At 32.4% G+C, this 18558-nt stretch overlaps 1 protein-coding gene across 1 annotated transcript in view; it reads left to right on the forward strand.

The window, feature by feature from the left end:
* Nucleotides 1-18558, forward strand: part of LOC145297853 (coiled-coil and C2 domain-containing protein 2A-like) — a 220229-nt gene that overhangs the window by 189056 nt on the left and 12615 nt on the right. The window contains exons 35-38 of the mRNA XM_080144180.1: nt 1882-2079; nt 5886-5975; nt 11662-11758; nt 16149-16303. Coding sequence (XP_080000306.1) covers nt 1882-2079; nt 5886-5975; nt 11662-11758; nt 16149-16303 — 540 coding nt within the window. The remainder of the gene's footprint in view (nt 1-1881; nt 2080-5885; nt 5976-11661; nt 11759-16148; nt 16304-18558) is intronic.

An 18558-nucleotide genomic window follows, 5' to 3' on the forward strand; every position in this document is an offset into this window, starting at 1 on the left:
ATTAACACTATATGTATATTAAAAAATTGTCTATAGACAGAAGTTTTTGTTTTCTCTTTCCTTTCTTGATTTTGTCACCAGACAGAATAGACAGAGGCACGCCGTCACTTAAGTAAGTCACATTTTGCATTATTTCCGCCACAGACTATAACTAAGTTAAATGGTCAATTGAAGAAAGAAAAATTAATGTTCTTCACTGCTTTACTGGCACAATGTTTGAAAATATAAAGAAGAAATTTAACTGAACACTTGGATATCTGTGTATCTCATGTAGAGGACAAGTGTTAGCCTAAAAAATGTGTCTGTTGATTTCTGAGATCTAATTCAAGTGAAATAAAAAAAAAAATAAAAAAGCCATGAATTCCCTTTACTAATAAGCTATCATGATTATCTGTCTCGTGGCGAAAATGTAATATATTTCCATTTAAACTTGTATTTCTTTCTTTTTCTTTCCTTATTTTCCCCCTCCCTCTGTCCACCCTCTCTTTCTTCTCTGTTCAGGTCATACCTCCCTATGAACATGCATACATGTACACATTTTTATAAATTTTTTACAGAATGAATCAGTGTAAGGAAAATAACTCCTTGAAAAAAGTTAGTATTACTTCCCCTTAGTTAATGACTGGCAAACAGACCCCATCCTTTAGCCGACACAATCTAGTTTATGGTCAAAGAATGAATAATTTTTTTCTAAATTGTAGATATTATTCATCCAGGGAAATGTTGACCATGAAAATATTAACTTTGTGAGTGTTTGTTATGTAATTTTTTAGTTTTGAGGGTTCTATGGACACATTTATCTTTAGTTAACCTTTGATAACTAAATATTTTCATTTACTAGCCAAATAGAAAAGTTACTAGTCAGACCCACATGATTTTTGGAATATGACATCTTCATTCCATGATGAGTACGTACATCATAAAGATTTTTTCTGTATTGTTTTGTTTGAATAAGTGTTATTCTAAATAAGCACTGAATTATATGTTGAGATTTGAGAGTATAGACATCCGAATTTCCTCAGGTGTTTTCTAAACTACCTTTGTTAAAAAAAAAAAAATAGAGTATATTGTTCTAATAAACTTTTATTGTTTAAATATTTTTACTTTACTCGTTTTATTAAAAAAATAAAAAGTTGAAAAGACATTTTTCACTCAGTAATGAGTTCTGGAAGATTGTAAGTGAAAAAAAAAAAGAAACACAATCATCAGAAGATAAGCGTTTTATTATTTCATGTCACCACTGGTTTTATATACATACATACATGATGATTGCAACGTCTTGTCAGACGAGTGCCACTCCCTCAGACACTTAAAGTCCATGAGACCGAAAATGACTTCCATCGCCACAGGACCATTTTTATAGACAAATGCTTGAGGGAGTATCTATACACAGATGATGTTACAGAGTCTTAGCTTTGTACGACAGCTAAGTCTCTCTCTCAGTTCAAGATGTTGAGATCCAGCAACAAGCAAGAGCAAGATAGCCAGCAACAAGTTAAACTGCAGACCAGCTTAATGCGGGTACTGGTCTCCCGCTTTATGGTTTTTTAAATCAGAGATTTGCTTCTCCTAGAAAGGTTGCCTTCACCACGGCTTATGGGAGTCCTCTCAACGGCCAACTAGCACCGTGTGTGTGTTTGTGTGTATATACATACATACAACTAGCCTTTATATTATAGAGTAGCAGGACTACCTGGTGTTGTCCAGGAAAAAGTGTGACATATTTCTATAAGATCTTCTATCTCTCTTGTTCCCCTTCCCTCGTTTTCACCTCCCTCTCTTTCCTCACTCTGGACAAACAACTGCTCTTTATCTAATAGAGAACACAATATGTCTATTTGTTATATACTTATACTCAAAAGTTTTCTCAATGAATTTCAGTTTTCCAGCAGTGAAGATGAAAATCTGTTGCAGTATTGCAAGAATTGGCAGAGTGAACTTGAACGTAAATGGCCGTCGAGGACTTTCAAGACAACGGTTATCGATATTACGGGCAAGTTAGTGTTCATCACCAGATTCTTTAAAGCATTGGCGCCACCAGCTGAATTCACAGAAGGAAAGGCACTTAGCAATACAGAAGTAAGTGTCGAAATTTTTTGAGTTTTTTTATTCATCTTTAAATGACACGAAGAAAAAAAAATTTGGTGCTTCTCTTGAACTCTACTCTCTTTATATAAAAAAAAACAAAATCTTTCTGATGTACATATCCATGATGGAAAGAAAATATCATACACCAAAAATCACATAAATTGACCAATTAATTTTATTTTATAAAGAAAATCAAGCTTTATGGCTAAAAGATAAGCGATGATCTTATAACACCATCTTAAAAATAGTTCAAAGCAGCAAGGGAGATAACTCCAAATAATTCAAACTTTTGGGAGATTTTAGAAAGCCATTCTTGACATGGAGAGGGATGCATCAGAAAAATTAAAGTTTACTTAAAAATGATTTTCTTTATGAAAATAAAACTACTTGATCAATTTACATGATTTTTGGTGTACAATTTTTTTTCTGTCACCAGTATGTACATCAGACAGATTATGCTTTACTTTTGTTTTGTTTTTTTCATGGGGGAGGGTATTTCTGGTAGGTAACTGTGTTTAATGACATGGACTAATGACCTGGTTGTTCCAAGTTTGAATTCAGTTCGTGCCACAGAAATCACTATCACTTAAGATGTTGGCAACCTTACTTTCTCCTGTAAGTACCCGATGTCATTCTAGAAAGAATTCTGAATAGAAAAATATCGGGGGGTGGGGGGCAATGCCAACAATAGAATCTTTGGATTCATGATATGATGATGATGATGATGGGGGGGGGTTCTAAACAAACACCAGCAAATCTTGTAAAGACTCAATTTCTACAAATATTTCAGTTATATACAACTGTCGACCAAGGGAAGTATCTATTAGGCACGTGTATTATGGTGTGAGGTGTAGAATTGAAACCTGACCAATGATGGGTGAGAAGATGCGGATGACAACTTAGATGTTGAGATAGTATAGTTGGATGGCTAACCTATTGAGGTTGTACAGAGGATTTATTACCTTGACTATATCATTAACACATAGGTTGGAGCAAGTGCTAGTGTTATTGCAAGAATTAGGAGTGAATGGAGTTAGTTCAGGAAACTCCTGCCATTATCAATCAGGAGAGTGTAACCACTGTCGACCAAGGGAAGAATCCATCATACCTGTCTATGCAGTGTTATAATATATGAAAGTGAAACCTGATTAGCGAGGGTTGAGGACATGCATTGCATGGGGAGAAATGATATAAGAGTGATACGATAGATCTGTAATGTTATTCTTACTGGCACTTAAGTCTGGACAGTATAGAGAGATTTGTACAGAAAACTTTGTTTGACTCAACGCTCAAGAGTGACTATACTTTCTTGTAGTAGAAAAAATATAGTTCCACCCCCCTCCCCCTCCCTCCTCCCAGAATAGCAGCATAAATTTAGTTAGAGAAACTTTCGCAGATAAAGAGTTAATCCAGTGATGATTTGCAGAAATATAATGGTCTTTTTCGTGTTTACACTGAAACATATCACTGAGAAATTCAAAAAAGGTTCCAGATGCTTTATGAAACGGTTTTAGTATCTGATTGTTTTGTACTTATTACACGTGGTTATAAATAGAACCACCGAAATCTTTGTGGTCATACGCTCTTACTATGCTTAAAAAAATAAAATCTGATGCTGTAAACACTACTCACAAGTATTTAGCAGACATTAAAAGAATGAATGCATGTTCTGGGGTTAGTAGAGAGATAACAGTTAGTTGCCAACCAAAAACAAAACAAAAAAATCTGAAAAGAATGAATTTTGAAAGAAAGAGGAATAAATAAAGAGCTGACCAGAAATAGGTTAGTGTTATATATCCGCTGCAGCAGATCGTCAAATAGGTTTTAAAGTCTATGTAATTTCTAAAAATCAACCTTTGCCATTTCTCGATTTATACACTAATTGGCGATAATAAAACACACGCATCTGATTATAAAAATATTTTGTTCTTTCAAAATAACCTTTTCCGTTTCTAAATGACAGTTTTGACATTAATGACGACATGCGGGGGTGGGGGTGGTGTGTGGAGAAAAAGAATCGCTTAGCTCGGCCGTCGTGGTCACTCTCCCTCTCTCTGTTTTCTGCCATCTCCTTTATTGGCCCAGATGATCTCAACATTCCAACATGCATTGTCTTGAAAATGTGAGTCAATTTTGCTGACCCAATCCCCGGGGATTCTATATCCCACATTTTGACCGTTAACATCATTCCTGGGCATCCACGCAGGCTTCTGACCAACTTTTCTTTTGATGTAATTTTCAGGGATCTGGATTATCTAACATAAGTTTAGAATTTAGTTTAAATATATTACAAGTATTTTTCTTTTTAAAGGTCTAACTTAAATTTCATTAAATTAATATTTCTTTATAAACTTTAAAAATTATAAAATAGGTGTAATAATTTAGTTAGCTGATAGGTATCATAAAAATGATTTGATATTTTTTAAAGATAGACTCTTGATTTTAAAATATTTGATACTATTTGTTTGTTTTAATTTTGCAGTATATTTGTTTATAAGTTATTTAACATAGAAAGTTTTTTGTAGTTTTTTTTCAAAATCTGTATCACACAACTCTCTCTCTCTCTGTGTAAAGCTAATAAAACTTTGATTGGAAAGAAGCCTCATGTGTCCATTTTTTTTTTTTTTTTTTTTTTTTACTACATTTTCACCCCAAACAAGGCACATTGCCACTTTGGTGTAGGGGGCTACTATCAGGGGAAACATCTACTGGGGTACTATGTAGGGATTAGGGCAGCGAGATGTTGGTTCACGTTGCACTTGAACTTTTGCATGTCAGTACAGTTGGGGAAGCAGTGACCTGGAATGGAATTCCAAAGTCTAGCAGTTCTGGGGAAGAAACTACTGGAGTAGAAAGATCTTTTACATCTAGGGATCTCTACAGTGTGGGGGTGGGATTTTGCAGCTTGTCAGGTCTGTCGAGGGTGTTCACGTCGTGGGGGCACAAGTGCTTGCAGTTCATCAGAGCATTCACCATTATAATATTTGTAGAACAGGCAGAGGGATGCAACGTTTCGACGATGGGACAGAGGCTGAAGCTTAGATGCCAGTTTAGGGCCTATCAGATTTGCGACTCTCTTTTGAACCCTTGAATTAAGACAATTATAGAGATTTGAAAGAGGTGCCAGCTGCAGTGTGTATAATTGGATTATATACACCTCAGATGTGAAATAACATCACTGCAATGCCCCACACATGGTATACAAATAAAACCTGATCATCATGAAAGAATTTTTTTTTGTTCATTTACACAATTGCATTTAGTATCTTTTTTCTCTTGAAACTTTCATAATTTCAGAAATTTTGTAAATGTTCAATCGATTGTTTGTAAAATCTTTGATTCTTAATCAGAATTCAACCTAATTAAAAAATAAAAAATACAGAAAGATTTTATTATTTATATACATATCATGGAACAAAAATGTCATATTCCAAAAATCATATAAATTAAGCAAGTAGTTTTGCTTCTTTTTTTTTCACTAAAGAAAATCAAATTTTATGAGGAGGCAATGATGGTTTGCTTTGTTTTACCATCTTAAAAAAATAAAGGAAGACAACTCCATACTAACTAAAAATTGTAAAATAAATGATTTTCTATATAATTTGATTAATTTATGTACATTTTGGAATACAACATTTTCATTCTGTGACATGTACATACAACATAAAACTTTGTAGTTTTTTGGGTTTTTTTTTTAAATTAGGTTGAATTCTGAACAACAACCAACAACTCTTTGTTATTTTATGTCAAAGAAAATTGATTTGATTAAACGTCTTTTTTTTTTTTTTTTTTACAAGGAAATGATTCTCAAATACGTATCTTTGATTCCTTATGTGGATGATAACTTTGTCCTTCCTTGCCATTGTGATATTTGGTCAACATGTGATGTAAGTATTCAATAATATGAATAATATATGGGCACATAACACTTCACTAAATAAGTATGATATGAAAAGAAATTGGAATCTTGGGAAGATCTCCATCATTACAGTAATTATAGCGTACCATCGCAAATGGACAAACAAATAAAACATAAATAAATCCGACTCGACTTTTTTTCTGTTTTAGCAAAAGACATTTATTAGCGTTACTTTCCAAACAATGTTCGCTTCTTGTTTTTTTTTATTGTTCATTTCGTCTTAACAAAACACAGTCATCTTGACACCAGCTTAAAAGTATCTCGCTGCTACCACAGAGCCACACATCTATCTCACCCGAGAAACATTTATCTTTCTCTTGACCTCACGCTGGCCATAACCAGCCATTTCTTGCCTTTGACTTTACATGTCCATCTTTTGTGGCACGCACTTTGCTTCTCTCTCTGACCACATGGAGAATTTTTTTGTTTTCATGTGATGCAAACTCAAGCACACTTCCTAATTTGCTACTGCTGCTAATATCTTCGCAAGCCAGCTATCCTACAACTCCTACTGATATTTTCACCCATGCCCACATGTGCTCTGTTACAATCGGAGCAACTGGACTCATGAAAAAGTTTTTCAAAAACTGCCCAGCAAATATATTCAGTGAACCAAGTGCAAGAGACATTCAAACAATTGCACTTAAAAGGACGATTAGAATCTTAAAAAGATCTTTTGTTTGGAATATATGAGATAGTGGGTGAATGTCTAGCATCTGGTAGGATGCCCCATCCCCTACTTCAACAAAGTGATAAGAAAATTGAAAAAAAAACGTCCAGAGTCTGACACATAGATAGCACCACTAATACAAAAAGAATCCAGATCTTCATGAAGTACTATCCTTCAAATAGCGCATGCAAAAATTTAAGTTCAATCAGATTATTAATTTACAAATTATAGTTATTTAAGTGAAACTACTCTTGCAAATTTTCAAAAGATTGGAAAAATCTGGATTTTATGTGTTAATAAAGCATTGCTTTCTGATTATAATAAATACTGTTCAAGTAAAATGATGGCTTCATAAATGTTATTTGGATTTGGAAACAAGAGATTTTAATTAATTAATAGTTAAGAGACCGTATATTGATTTTAATTAATTAATAGTTAAGAGATTGTATATTGACATTAATTAATTAATAGTTAAGAGATTGTATATTGATTTTAATTAATTAATAGTTAAGAGATCGTATATTGATTTTAAACGTCGTTGTATAGATACAAGTAATGTTGAATACTAGTCTGTACAGATTTGATAGTTATCCGGAAAACATTTAAGATCACCAACTCATTTTGGTCAACCATAAATTGAAGCTGTGTGAGATAGCAGAGAAGTTGAAGATATAGGAAGACAGTGTATCGACCATTTTGCTTGAATATTTGTCGATGAGAAAACTGTTCAAAGTGGGTGTTGTATTCACAATTGATCAGAAACAACTACTGTGGATGGTTCAATGTCTTATATGCAACTGTTACAATGCAACAAAAAAGAGTTTTGTGTCAATATGTGACAATGGATGAAACATGGATCCACAACTTTACTTAGAGTCAAATTGGCAATCATCTATGTGAACAGCAGCATGTGAAAGCAGTCCAAAGTGGCAAACATCAGCAGGCAAGGTTTTGGTCTTTGTATTTTGGGATGCATTAGGTATTTTGTTCATTAATTACCTTTAGCAATGAAGAACCATCAATAACGACTATTATAATTCAAACACTACCGTGTTTGAATATATGGTTAGGTGGAAGTTTTAGTCATTTAAAACTGCTTTAAAGTTTCACCGCTCACTGATTTTTTGACCAAATTTCAAACAATTATTACAGTTTATAGATCAACTTCTCGGCTATATTGTGAAAAGAAATTTTCAATTTTCGTTCAGTAAAACGAAAGTCATGATAAATTTTCTGGTGTTTAAAATCATAAAAATATATAAGGAGGGAACGACGTTTTTTATGACTGGTTTTCATAGCAACCATGTCGCTTCAGCGACTAGTGTTGCTACTAATTCAAAAAGAAGTAACAAGTGAGAATGAAAGCCTGAAAGGAAGATAATTGGGTGGGCAGTATTGAAAGCAGACAAGTGCCATACATTGTTATTACATCTATGTTTATGGGGTAAAAACATAAGACTGAAATTAAACAAAAAACAAATGAATTTATTGGAAGCCTGGAAAAATCATGGATTACAATAGAAAAATGCGAGCATGAAAAGTAATATGGTTAAGCTTAAACATGGAAAAGTAAAGGATTAGTTGTTAAAACTGGAAGAGAAAAGGACAAGATATTCTAGTAAAAAATATAATAAATTTATAACTTTATATTGTAGCATTAAGAATTTTTTTTTTTAATTCAATTTATAACATTATATAATCAATTCTTAATACTACAATATTTTCGGTTATAAATTTATAATATCTTTCACTAGAATATCTTGTCCTTTTCTTTTCCAGTGTTAACAACTAGTCCTTTACTTTTCCATATTTAAGTCTAACCATATTACTTTTCATGCTTGCATTTTTCTATTGTAATATAATATTAGTGTATTTCAAAGAAGAAATTGCTAAAAAATTACCACAAATATAGACAACTAAGACACTGCACGGTGTCATAAGTCAGTTGCTATGATGGCAAAGCAATATGATTTGCACTTTGAATTGCTTTCAGGCCCATTCCATTTCTTCAGATCAAGCCCCTAGCAACTACTGTTTGTTGATCTAAATAAAATGCTGCAGGAAAGTAATTTGGCTCCAACAAAGAATTGATATCGGAAACGGAAATGTATTTTGAGGCCAAAGACAACTTGCTCAGCAAAAAAAAGACATCAAATCAGTAGAAAAGCATTGGAAACAATGTATCACTCTAAAGAGAGAAACTATTGATAAATAAAATTGAATTTTGCTTAAAGATTGTGCTATGAATTAAGCCCAGGACTTATTGAGTAATCTGTTGTGTGTGTGTGTGTGTGTGTGTGTGTGCGTGTGCGTATCATATAAAAGATAAACATTTTTTCCAGTTCATCTCTCTTCAATATTTTGCTGAAACCATTCTGAGGGAACTCTTCTGTTTGGGAAGTTTAAGAAGTGAACGACAAGTTAGTATCCAGATTATCAGATGATTTTACGTGTGAAAGCTCTTTTAAGGAAAGTAATTTTTTTTTTTAACACAGGAATCACCACTTATCAAGGCCCCGGAGGCCACTCGAGGATAAGGGTTAATGGGTATACATTAGTCAATGTGATTATAGCATACTAAACATAAGTAGTGGGAATTTTGTAAATTGAATTACTTAGGGGGTGGGGGGGGCGGTTCATCAAGAACTTCTTTACATTGGACTTGAAGACAATCAGATTGTAGTCAGCTGGTAAGGAGTTTCATAACTATGGTGGGTAAACTGAGCAAACACTGATTATTTATGGTCTTTTCTTGTTGAAATGTCTTTTTCTCAAATACAGGGTAGAACAATAAAATTGTCGCCCTAAAGAAAACAACACTACAGCTTTATTTTAAAACTTTTCTTGAAAAAAATCAATTCAGGTAACTTGATTATGCAGTAGAACTGACATGTATTCAATGTAGTCGCCTTCAGCCTTAATCACCACCATAATACGGGTCTGGAACTGGGAGCATGCCTTTTCCACAAGCACTGGTAGGATCTCAGTGGATGGCGGCGATCAGGTTGGCTTTGGTGTTGTGAGAGGTCATGTTGGTGATGTTCTGAACGTATGATTAAACGAAGTAGTCCAGCAGGTTCAGGTTAGGGGCGGAGGGGGGTCAGTTAGAGGGGTACAAATGTAACCCCAACAGCACCCACAGGCCATGCACGCACAATATAAGGCAACGTGCACTAACCGTAAGTGCGTGTGGCCACACCTCTACTCTGTCGAGTACTGGACCCCTCAACATGCACCCATCTCTCTCAGACCCTCGGAAATCAGCCCGCTGATACTCAGGGTTTACAGCGCTCACAACCCCAAGTCCGGCCAATACCTGGACACGACTAGGTGATCGTCTACGTCAGGTTCTGTGGTCAGATTCTCTCACAGGCATTGGAACTGGCAAGTAGGCGTCTCTCGCTGTTACAGCTTGAAGATCAAGATCCTGGCAGCTGAATCAATGGGTCATTCTTCACAAGTTGCAAGTATTAAATGATCAACAACGCCAGGGAAATTTTCTGTATCACAATTTACATTATTGACAATAAATTTAGCATACATGTCGTGCAGAAAGGAAAACTCAGGTTATTAAAAATCACTATTTTTTTTTTTTTTGCTAATTTCAAGCAGTGATTCTAGATGCAGGTGCCCTTCCCTCTTCTACTGGTGATGATCTCGGCTAGTTTTCAGAGGGGCCTCTTCCTTCAGTTGTTTTATCACGACAAGCTTCCGCCGGCCAGAGCGAAAAGAAGACGCCAACTAGCCAAGTGTCTCATTTTTATGAAATCAGTAATTCCTCTCTCTACCTTTTTGGAGTTATTCTTTCTTTTTCTTTTCCTCTCCCTCTCTTCTTTTATCCTATTACTTTGTACTTCCTTTTTCTTTTCTTTCTTTTGAATTTCCTCCCTCTCTCTGTTCCCCTAATTTCTACTCCTCCTCTTCGAACTTATCTCTACCAAATTTTAACCCTCATTTGCACTGAGGTTTTTACTTATTATCAAATTAGGAGTGATTAGTCATTCCAGGTCGAACAATGCTTGGCAGCGATCCTTACCCTTGACCCCCATTCTAAGTTGTCAGCCTTAATCAGCTAAGGATCTCTGGATCTCTTCACACCTCTCAACAGAGGTTTTAAAAACAACCTTTCATGTTAACAGATATATAACGACAATGAGATAAAAACAATTATTATTTGTTTTTTCTCTTTCTGACAAAATCCCATAGACATTTCTGTTTTGTCCCAATCAGACATCAACACCCCCTCCTCTGCCCTCTCTTCCTCTATTTGAAAAACAAGACCATCTGGTGTTGCCTGGGGTCTTGCCATACAAAGGTGTAGCACTCCTTCTGAAGCCAAGCCTGTGTCTCTTTACATTTGTAGGCCAACATCAAGTCCTGCTGCCACACCCAGGGTCTGCTAGTGGCCACCTAATTGGACCAGGGGATCACCACACTCTTCAGCACATCCAGATACATTTTGGTGTTGACTTTCAAGTCTACTTCAAAGATGTGAGGTGGCATGATGTGGCCCTCACTTGAAACCACACCAAAGACCATAACCATGGCCGGAAACTTTGTTTTCACCATCCTGGGCACGTCCCTGTTATTTGTGGCAATCCAGTGATGCATTTTGAGAGTGCTGGCAATGGTTCTGTTGCCATCACTTTGATCGGTAGAGAGCATGAGTTGTACATCGACACATCTCCAATCTCATTTGTTGAACATTGTGTCAATTTCAGACATGATAGAAGGTTCCTATCGCTCTTGGGATTTGTACACAACTGGCCAACTAGTAGATAGTCTGCAACAAAAAAAAGAAAATCGGTTTTCATCAAACGGAAATGGAATCATGTTGTCTTTTCTGGGGTGACAATTTTATCGTTTTACCTGTATTTATAAGTTTTGCATTTAACATTTATCAATATTTGGAAATTCATAAAGTTAAAGATAATGTTTGTTTTTTTTTGTTTTAAATCTCAAATCCAAAAATATTTTTTAATAGCAATTCCTTCACATGCTTATCGGAGATGATGAGGAACACAGTGTGCTTCTAACGAATCTCCTCCTTGGAATTGGGAAGAAAGCCTGGCTTTGTATTGGTTAGTCATCGTTTAATTTATATCCATTTTTCTATTTGTTTGCTTTTGTTTATTATTATTGTCAATAATTAGCATTTCATTTTTAAATACACTTTGCATGTTAAACATATAGTATATTTTTTTTATTTATTTTTTTTTAATGTGCATTTTAACTTATATTCTAAAACATTAGGTTGGTGCAAAAATAATGTCATTTTTGACGCTAAACTTAAAGTAAAAAAACGACATTATTTTTGCACCAACCTAATATTTTAAAATAGATTTTATAGATTTTTTTTATTTACAAATTTTTAATTTATGCTTTTCTTTATATTCTTTTTAATACAAATTCAAATACACATCTTTTAAATAATATTAAACTCTTTCAGATCATTCTTTAATTTTTTAAAATCTATTTATTATTTTTCTCAAAAAGCTTACATAATTTTATAATATATATATATATATTTAATTTAAATACCAAAGAAAACAAAAAAAAAAAAAAAAACGGGCAGGTGAAATTATTAAAATTTCCTTAAGGCCTTATCGTCTGACCCTCTAAGAGGAAACGTCAGAATGATAAATTAAAAACTAAGAATCGAATGAAGAAAGAAGGGAAATTGGTTTCAGTTGGAAAACCAGTGAGAGAAAAAAATATATATATTATTCTCACTGTTCAGGTGGTTTTAAATCAATAAATATTTCCAACTGATGTTTCAAAATCTTTTGTCTACACAGGCTAGGTCGAGAGTTATTAATGACTAACGTCTCAATGATATTGAGATGATAGTTCGACCTAGCACTATATAAAACAGAAAACCACCCATAGTGCTAGGTCGAACTATCATCTCAATATCATTGAGGCGTTAGTCATTAATAACTCTCGACCTAGCCTGTGTAGACAAAAGATTTTGAAACATCAGTTGGAAATATTTATTGATTTAAAACCACCTGAACAGTGAGATTTTTTTTTTTTTTTTTTTCTCTCACTGGTCTTCCAACTCTTCTTTCCTCATTCGATTCTTAGCCTTTAATTTATCATTCTGACGTTTCCTCTTAGAGGGTCAGACGATAAGGCCTTAAGGAAATTTTAATAATTTCACCTGCCCGTTTTTTTTTTGTTTTTTTTGTTTTCTTTGGTATTTAAATTAAATTATGTTTCCTCTGAAATTTCTCCTTCCATTTTGCTGTACCAAGAATTTACTTATATATATATATATATATATATATATATATATATATATATATATATATATATATATATATATTAGCAGGTCGCTCAGCATTGTCCGGTCATGAAATGCACATAAATATTACATTTTAATTCATGCAGATTTTTTTATTTATCATTATAAAGCCAATTCCCTGTTGATTAGTATCCAATATATAGTAATGGTTTCATAAGTTATTAAAAAAATATTACTGGATGGATAGCAGTATCAGAATTTTTGTAGGAATTTTTGACACCCCTAACACGAAACTGCGAATACAATATAAAAATCTCGTAATTTCTCTGTTAAAAGTGGGTTATTTATTTTCTTTATGGATTATACTTCCAAAATAAACTATTACAGTTGTTTTAAAAGTAATAAAAATATTTTTTTTTTTTTAAACAGTAATGAATTTTCCGAACTCAATATTTTTCAATTTTTAAACTCAATATTTTTCAATTTTTAAATTTTAAAAATCTATCAAAATTTTTCTATTGATTCTATTTTTACGATATTTTCAGGGTCAATGTGAAATTTTATGTTCTTTCCAATAAACCGAATATAATATTTTAGACAAACGTTTTTTTTTAAATTCACGCCCCTCCCAAGTGTCACCCATTTTCAACTTTCTCTTAAAAAGTAAATAATTAATTTATGTCGTGGAGTTTTATATATCACAAATTGAAGAGAAAAGGTCAATAAATAATATATTCAAATTTAAAACAAAAAAAAAAATCGCTTTTTTAGAAATTTACCTGTAAAGTCCGAAGTTTAAAACCTTATTTTATAAGAACACATTGTTTCTTTTTGTCTTTTTTTTTTTTTTTTAATGAAACCTTGGTCCTTGCTCCTTTAATTGAAAAAAAAATTAGGGCTTGAATTACATTTTTCGAGGAGTTATAAGCTTAGAAAGATAGGGGGTCGAATAATTCACGCCTCTCATTTTGAAATGTCTATTAAAAAGTAAATAATTAATTTATGTCGTGGAGTTTTATATATCACAAATTGAAGAGAAAAGGTCAATAAATAATATATTCAAATTTAAAACAAAAAAAAAAATCGCTTTTTTAGAAATTTACCTGTAAAGTCCGAAGTTTAAAACCTTATTTTATAAGAACACATTGTTTCTTTTTGTCTTTTTTTTTTTTTTTTAATGAAACCTTGGTCCTTGCTCCTTTAATTGAAAAAAAAATTAGGGCTTGAATTACATTTTTCGAGGAGTTATAAGCTTAAAAAGATAGGGGGTCGAATAATTCACGCCTCTCATTTTGAAATGTCTATTAAAAAGTAAATAATTAATTTATGTCGTGGAGTTTTATATATCACAAATTGAAGAGAAAAGGTCAATAAATAATATATTCAAATTTAAAACAAAAAAAAAAAATCGCTTTTTTAGAAATTTACCTGTAAAGTCCGAAGTTTAAAACCTTTTTTAAAAAAAAAAACACATTGTTTTGTTTTTTTTGTTTTTTTTTAATAAAACCTTGGTTCTTGCTCCTTTAATTGAAAAAAAAAATTAGGGCTTGAATTACATTTTTCGAGGAGTTATAAGCTTGGAAAGATGGGGTGGAATTATTCACTATTTTCACGAAATTTCTGACATTGCTACTGGATGGATACCGAGAGATGTATACAAAAGGTTAAAAATTAAGTGACTTTGAGCTATGAATCTTGTATTTTTGACATGTGCAAATGTAAAACCAGGAGTAATGTTTTATTCAACCTACCCTGCCAAAGTCAACTCTTTTTTTTTTTTTTTCAATTTTGACTCTGTAGCAGCAATTTTGGCTGGCTAAAAAGTAAATCAAATGTATGCTATAAGTCCAAATGCCCTACATATCAAATTTCACATCTGTAAACCAAATATTCAGAGAGGAGTTTGGTAGAGACTTTTCACACACACTCAATGACAAGGTTACTTTTATATATATATATATATATATATATATATATATATATATATATATATATATATTTCTGTGTGCTAGAACGTTTTCATCTTAAATTTCATGCAATTATGCAGGATGTAAAACTTATGCATAATAGTTAAATGAAACGAATCATTTAATAATACACCATAAAATATGAATAAATAAATAATTAATGTTCGTTTTTCAAAGGAATATGCAAATTAGTTAACCTTCATGTAGTTGCTTGCATATACATGACTGAGTATATAAAGAAGTTTGTTTTAATTATTTTTAAATAGAAAAAGTAAGCTTTTAATATTAATGTCAGAGCAGAAAAAACTTTATAGATCTTATCGAATTTGGGAATGTTTCTGTCGACCTCGGGAATTTGGACATGGCACTGTGGTTAGAGTACTTGGAAAAATCAACTGTAAAGGTGATATTCTCCTGAAGGTTGAAAGTTCAATTCTTAGTGTGGTAATTGAAAAATAATATTGCGAATTACTTAAGAGCTCTATCCAGTCATGGCTGACAGAACAAGAGCATGTTACTCCCGTGAAGTAAATAAAGGGTTCCGTCCAAATTCCCCGGCCCTGTCGGTGGGGCATTAGAATATGCCGACTGTCCCCCCTGCAGAGGGTAAAAGTCCCTCAATGGGGGTCCTGGATATGACCTTAAACTATATCCAGTGGTGAGGCCCCAGCTTGTGGGCTTTGGGGAGTGTGGAGCCACCCTTTAATTACCATTGCTCCCAGGTCCACTCTGACCCGGAGTGGTAGTACCTGTTAGGGTCCCAACTCTGGGTTAAATAGAAACCAACGTGAAAACAACAAATATATTCTATTAAAAAAATTTTTCTTCAAAATCTTTGGATTCGGCATTAAGTAACCCGGAAAGGGTTGATATGCCGTAAAACAAAAACAACCAACCAACCAACCAACCAACCAACCAAATTCCCCAGTTTGACAAGATACACATGGAGAAGGTCAGAGGTTACATCCACCAAAACATTGTGAATATAATACTCCAGACGAGGACAGTAGTCCAAAGAATCCAAATAATACGAAAATGATTTATGTGTTGTAAAACAAAGAGATCTTAATCAATCTGTCAGTTTTAAAATCAATCCTATTAATTTTAAATCATTTCTCTATTATATATGAGGGAAAAGGAACAAACGTTTCTCTTTGTACCAAAACTACAGGTTCGTCGTCTCGGGCTCTTCAAGTAATAGAGTAGATGTACGCACTTTACTGTATAATATAATTGATTTAAATTTGTCCACTCCAGGCACTGGAATTCCCGACGGCTTTTCAGGCTATGTTGTTACAGAAGAAGAAAATAATGAGTATTTCATCTGGGATGCAAAGAACAGAAAGATCTACAATAGCAGAAGCAATCATCTTCCTCTACAAAACGTTGGATCGATGGTCAACCATGAAAATGTGAGGAATTTTTTTTTCATTTATTTTTTGTTTTTCATCAAGTTATGAAAATATTTGAACTCATTGTAATCTATGAAATTAGCTCTGTCAGCTAGTATTATATAAACAATAATATCTGGATAATGTGTGTATACTTTGAAATATATAAAATTGTTTTAGGTTGTTATTTTCATTTTTAAATACTACATGATGTAGATTTTACAAAAATTTAACAAAAGCCGGTTTTACACGATTGGGATGAAATTTCAGAAATCGTAATACTGAATTTCAAATGAAAACAATGGTATCTCCTAATGATGGGATGATACCAAAATTTTTCCCCGATTCCGATACAATTACCGATTCCGTCTTAAATTTCCAATACGATTTCCGATTTTGATTCTTTTATAATTAATGAATATCTAATTAGTGATTTGTTGGTTTTTTTTTTTTTTTTTTTTTTTTTTTTTTTTTTTTTTTTTTGCAAACAAATTTTCAAATATCCGGGTAATTTCAGCATATATTTTTTTCTCAAATGTTTTCCTTGTAATTGATTGAAAATTGTAAGACAAAATATTTATTTTGATTTTAAAGCAAAACCAAATTGTATCAGTTCGTTGTTAGTGTACAACATGCTACTTGAAAGTTTTCATAAACAGTTGAAAATAGTCGATGATTGGTAGGCAAAATGAGAAAATGGCGTAAAAACAAAATATTTAACAACGACTCCACCCCATTGTTATAAACAAATTTCTAAATAATGTTACTATTTAGATAACCATTTTTAACATGGGGAGGGCATGGGCTTTGTTTACTATTCTATGCGTTCTCTCTATGAATGAAGTTAATTTTTTTATTTTAATTATGAAAAATTGGTGAGTTATTAATTTCATTTGCTTTACTGTAAACTAAAAAACAAAAACGAGATGCAAATAATAATAATAATAATAATAATAATAACTAGCGGGACCTGTGGAAATTCCACAGGAGACTGATTCATATGTAATATATTGATGTTGGCATTCTGTAGATATTCAGTGTAAATGGAGACACTCTGATATTATTGTAGCTATTTTGTTAAAGTTTAGTGTAGCCAGCTCGTAAAATACACTTAAATATGATATTTTAATTCTTGCAGATTTTATATTATTACAGGGTTAATGGTCTATCGATTTTTATATATTATAGAGTTGCGATTTCAAAAATAAAAAATATATCGATATGACTTTGGTTCATTAGCTTGAATTGAAACCGAATCCCAAACTTTATATATATATATAACTATAACTTTAATTCCTTCAGCTATAATCGAAACTGAAACCAAAACTTATGAAAAATTCTTGATTAAATTATTTATTAAAAAAAATAGATCACTAAGGTGCCATCAGCTAAAATCGAAACCGAAACCAAGACTTATGAAGAATTCTTGGTAAAATTATTTTAAAAAAATAGATTATTGGAGAGCCATTAGCTATAATCGAAACCAAAACCAAAATTATGAGGAATTTTTGGTAAAATTATTTATTACAAGGAATGGGAATACATAACAATTAAACGACCCGGATGTCAGCATGACAGAAAATAACACACACACTATTGTATTAATAGATAATAATAATAATAATAATAATAATAATATACAAATTTACGTTCAGATAAAAAACAGTTTTACTCACTGACGATATTAAATTTAAATAGTTTAACTTATTGAAAAATAAACTAAATCTCCCTCAGTATTTTCTTTAATTTTCTATTTTTGAGCGATTATCAAGACTCCTAAGATGTGATCCCTCATGTCAAACATTATTTCTTGTTCTCACGTAACACTCGACGCTACTTGTTTTTTTACTGAATAAATGCTTTAAAATAAGTTAAATCACAAACAGCTTAGTCAATTAGGTAGAAAAATCAATTTTGCTCTTTTTAAAACAATGGTAAATAAGTATAAATATTAAAAAAACACATTATGCAATCTGACGTCTCTTTTTTTTAACTGAATAAACGCTTTAAATAAGTTAAACTACTAAAAAACTTAGCCAGCTAGGTAGAAAATGAACACTTAGTAAATCGATTTTATCTTTTAAACAGTAAAGAGATAAAATATTAAAAAAAATATGGGGGTGTAGTCTCTTTAAAACAATATCTCCTTCAAGAATGATCATAAAATGTATTTTCAATCGATATTTATTCAATAATGGACCAGTTTTCCTACATAGCAAAAATGGACGAGTTTTCCATGGACAAGTCTCTTCATGTGTCATCTATATTTTTCACTT

This window comes from Euprymna scolopes, chromosome 2, assembly GCF_053919585.1.
Source record: "Euprymna scolopes isolate OS-2025 chromosome 2, ASM5391958v1, whole genome shotgun sequence".
In the NCBI taxonomy this organism is placed as follows: Eukaryota; Metazoa; Mollusca; class Cephalopoda; order Sepiida; family Sepiolidae; genus Euprymna; species Euprymna scolopes.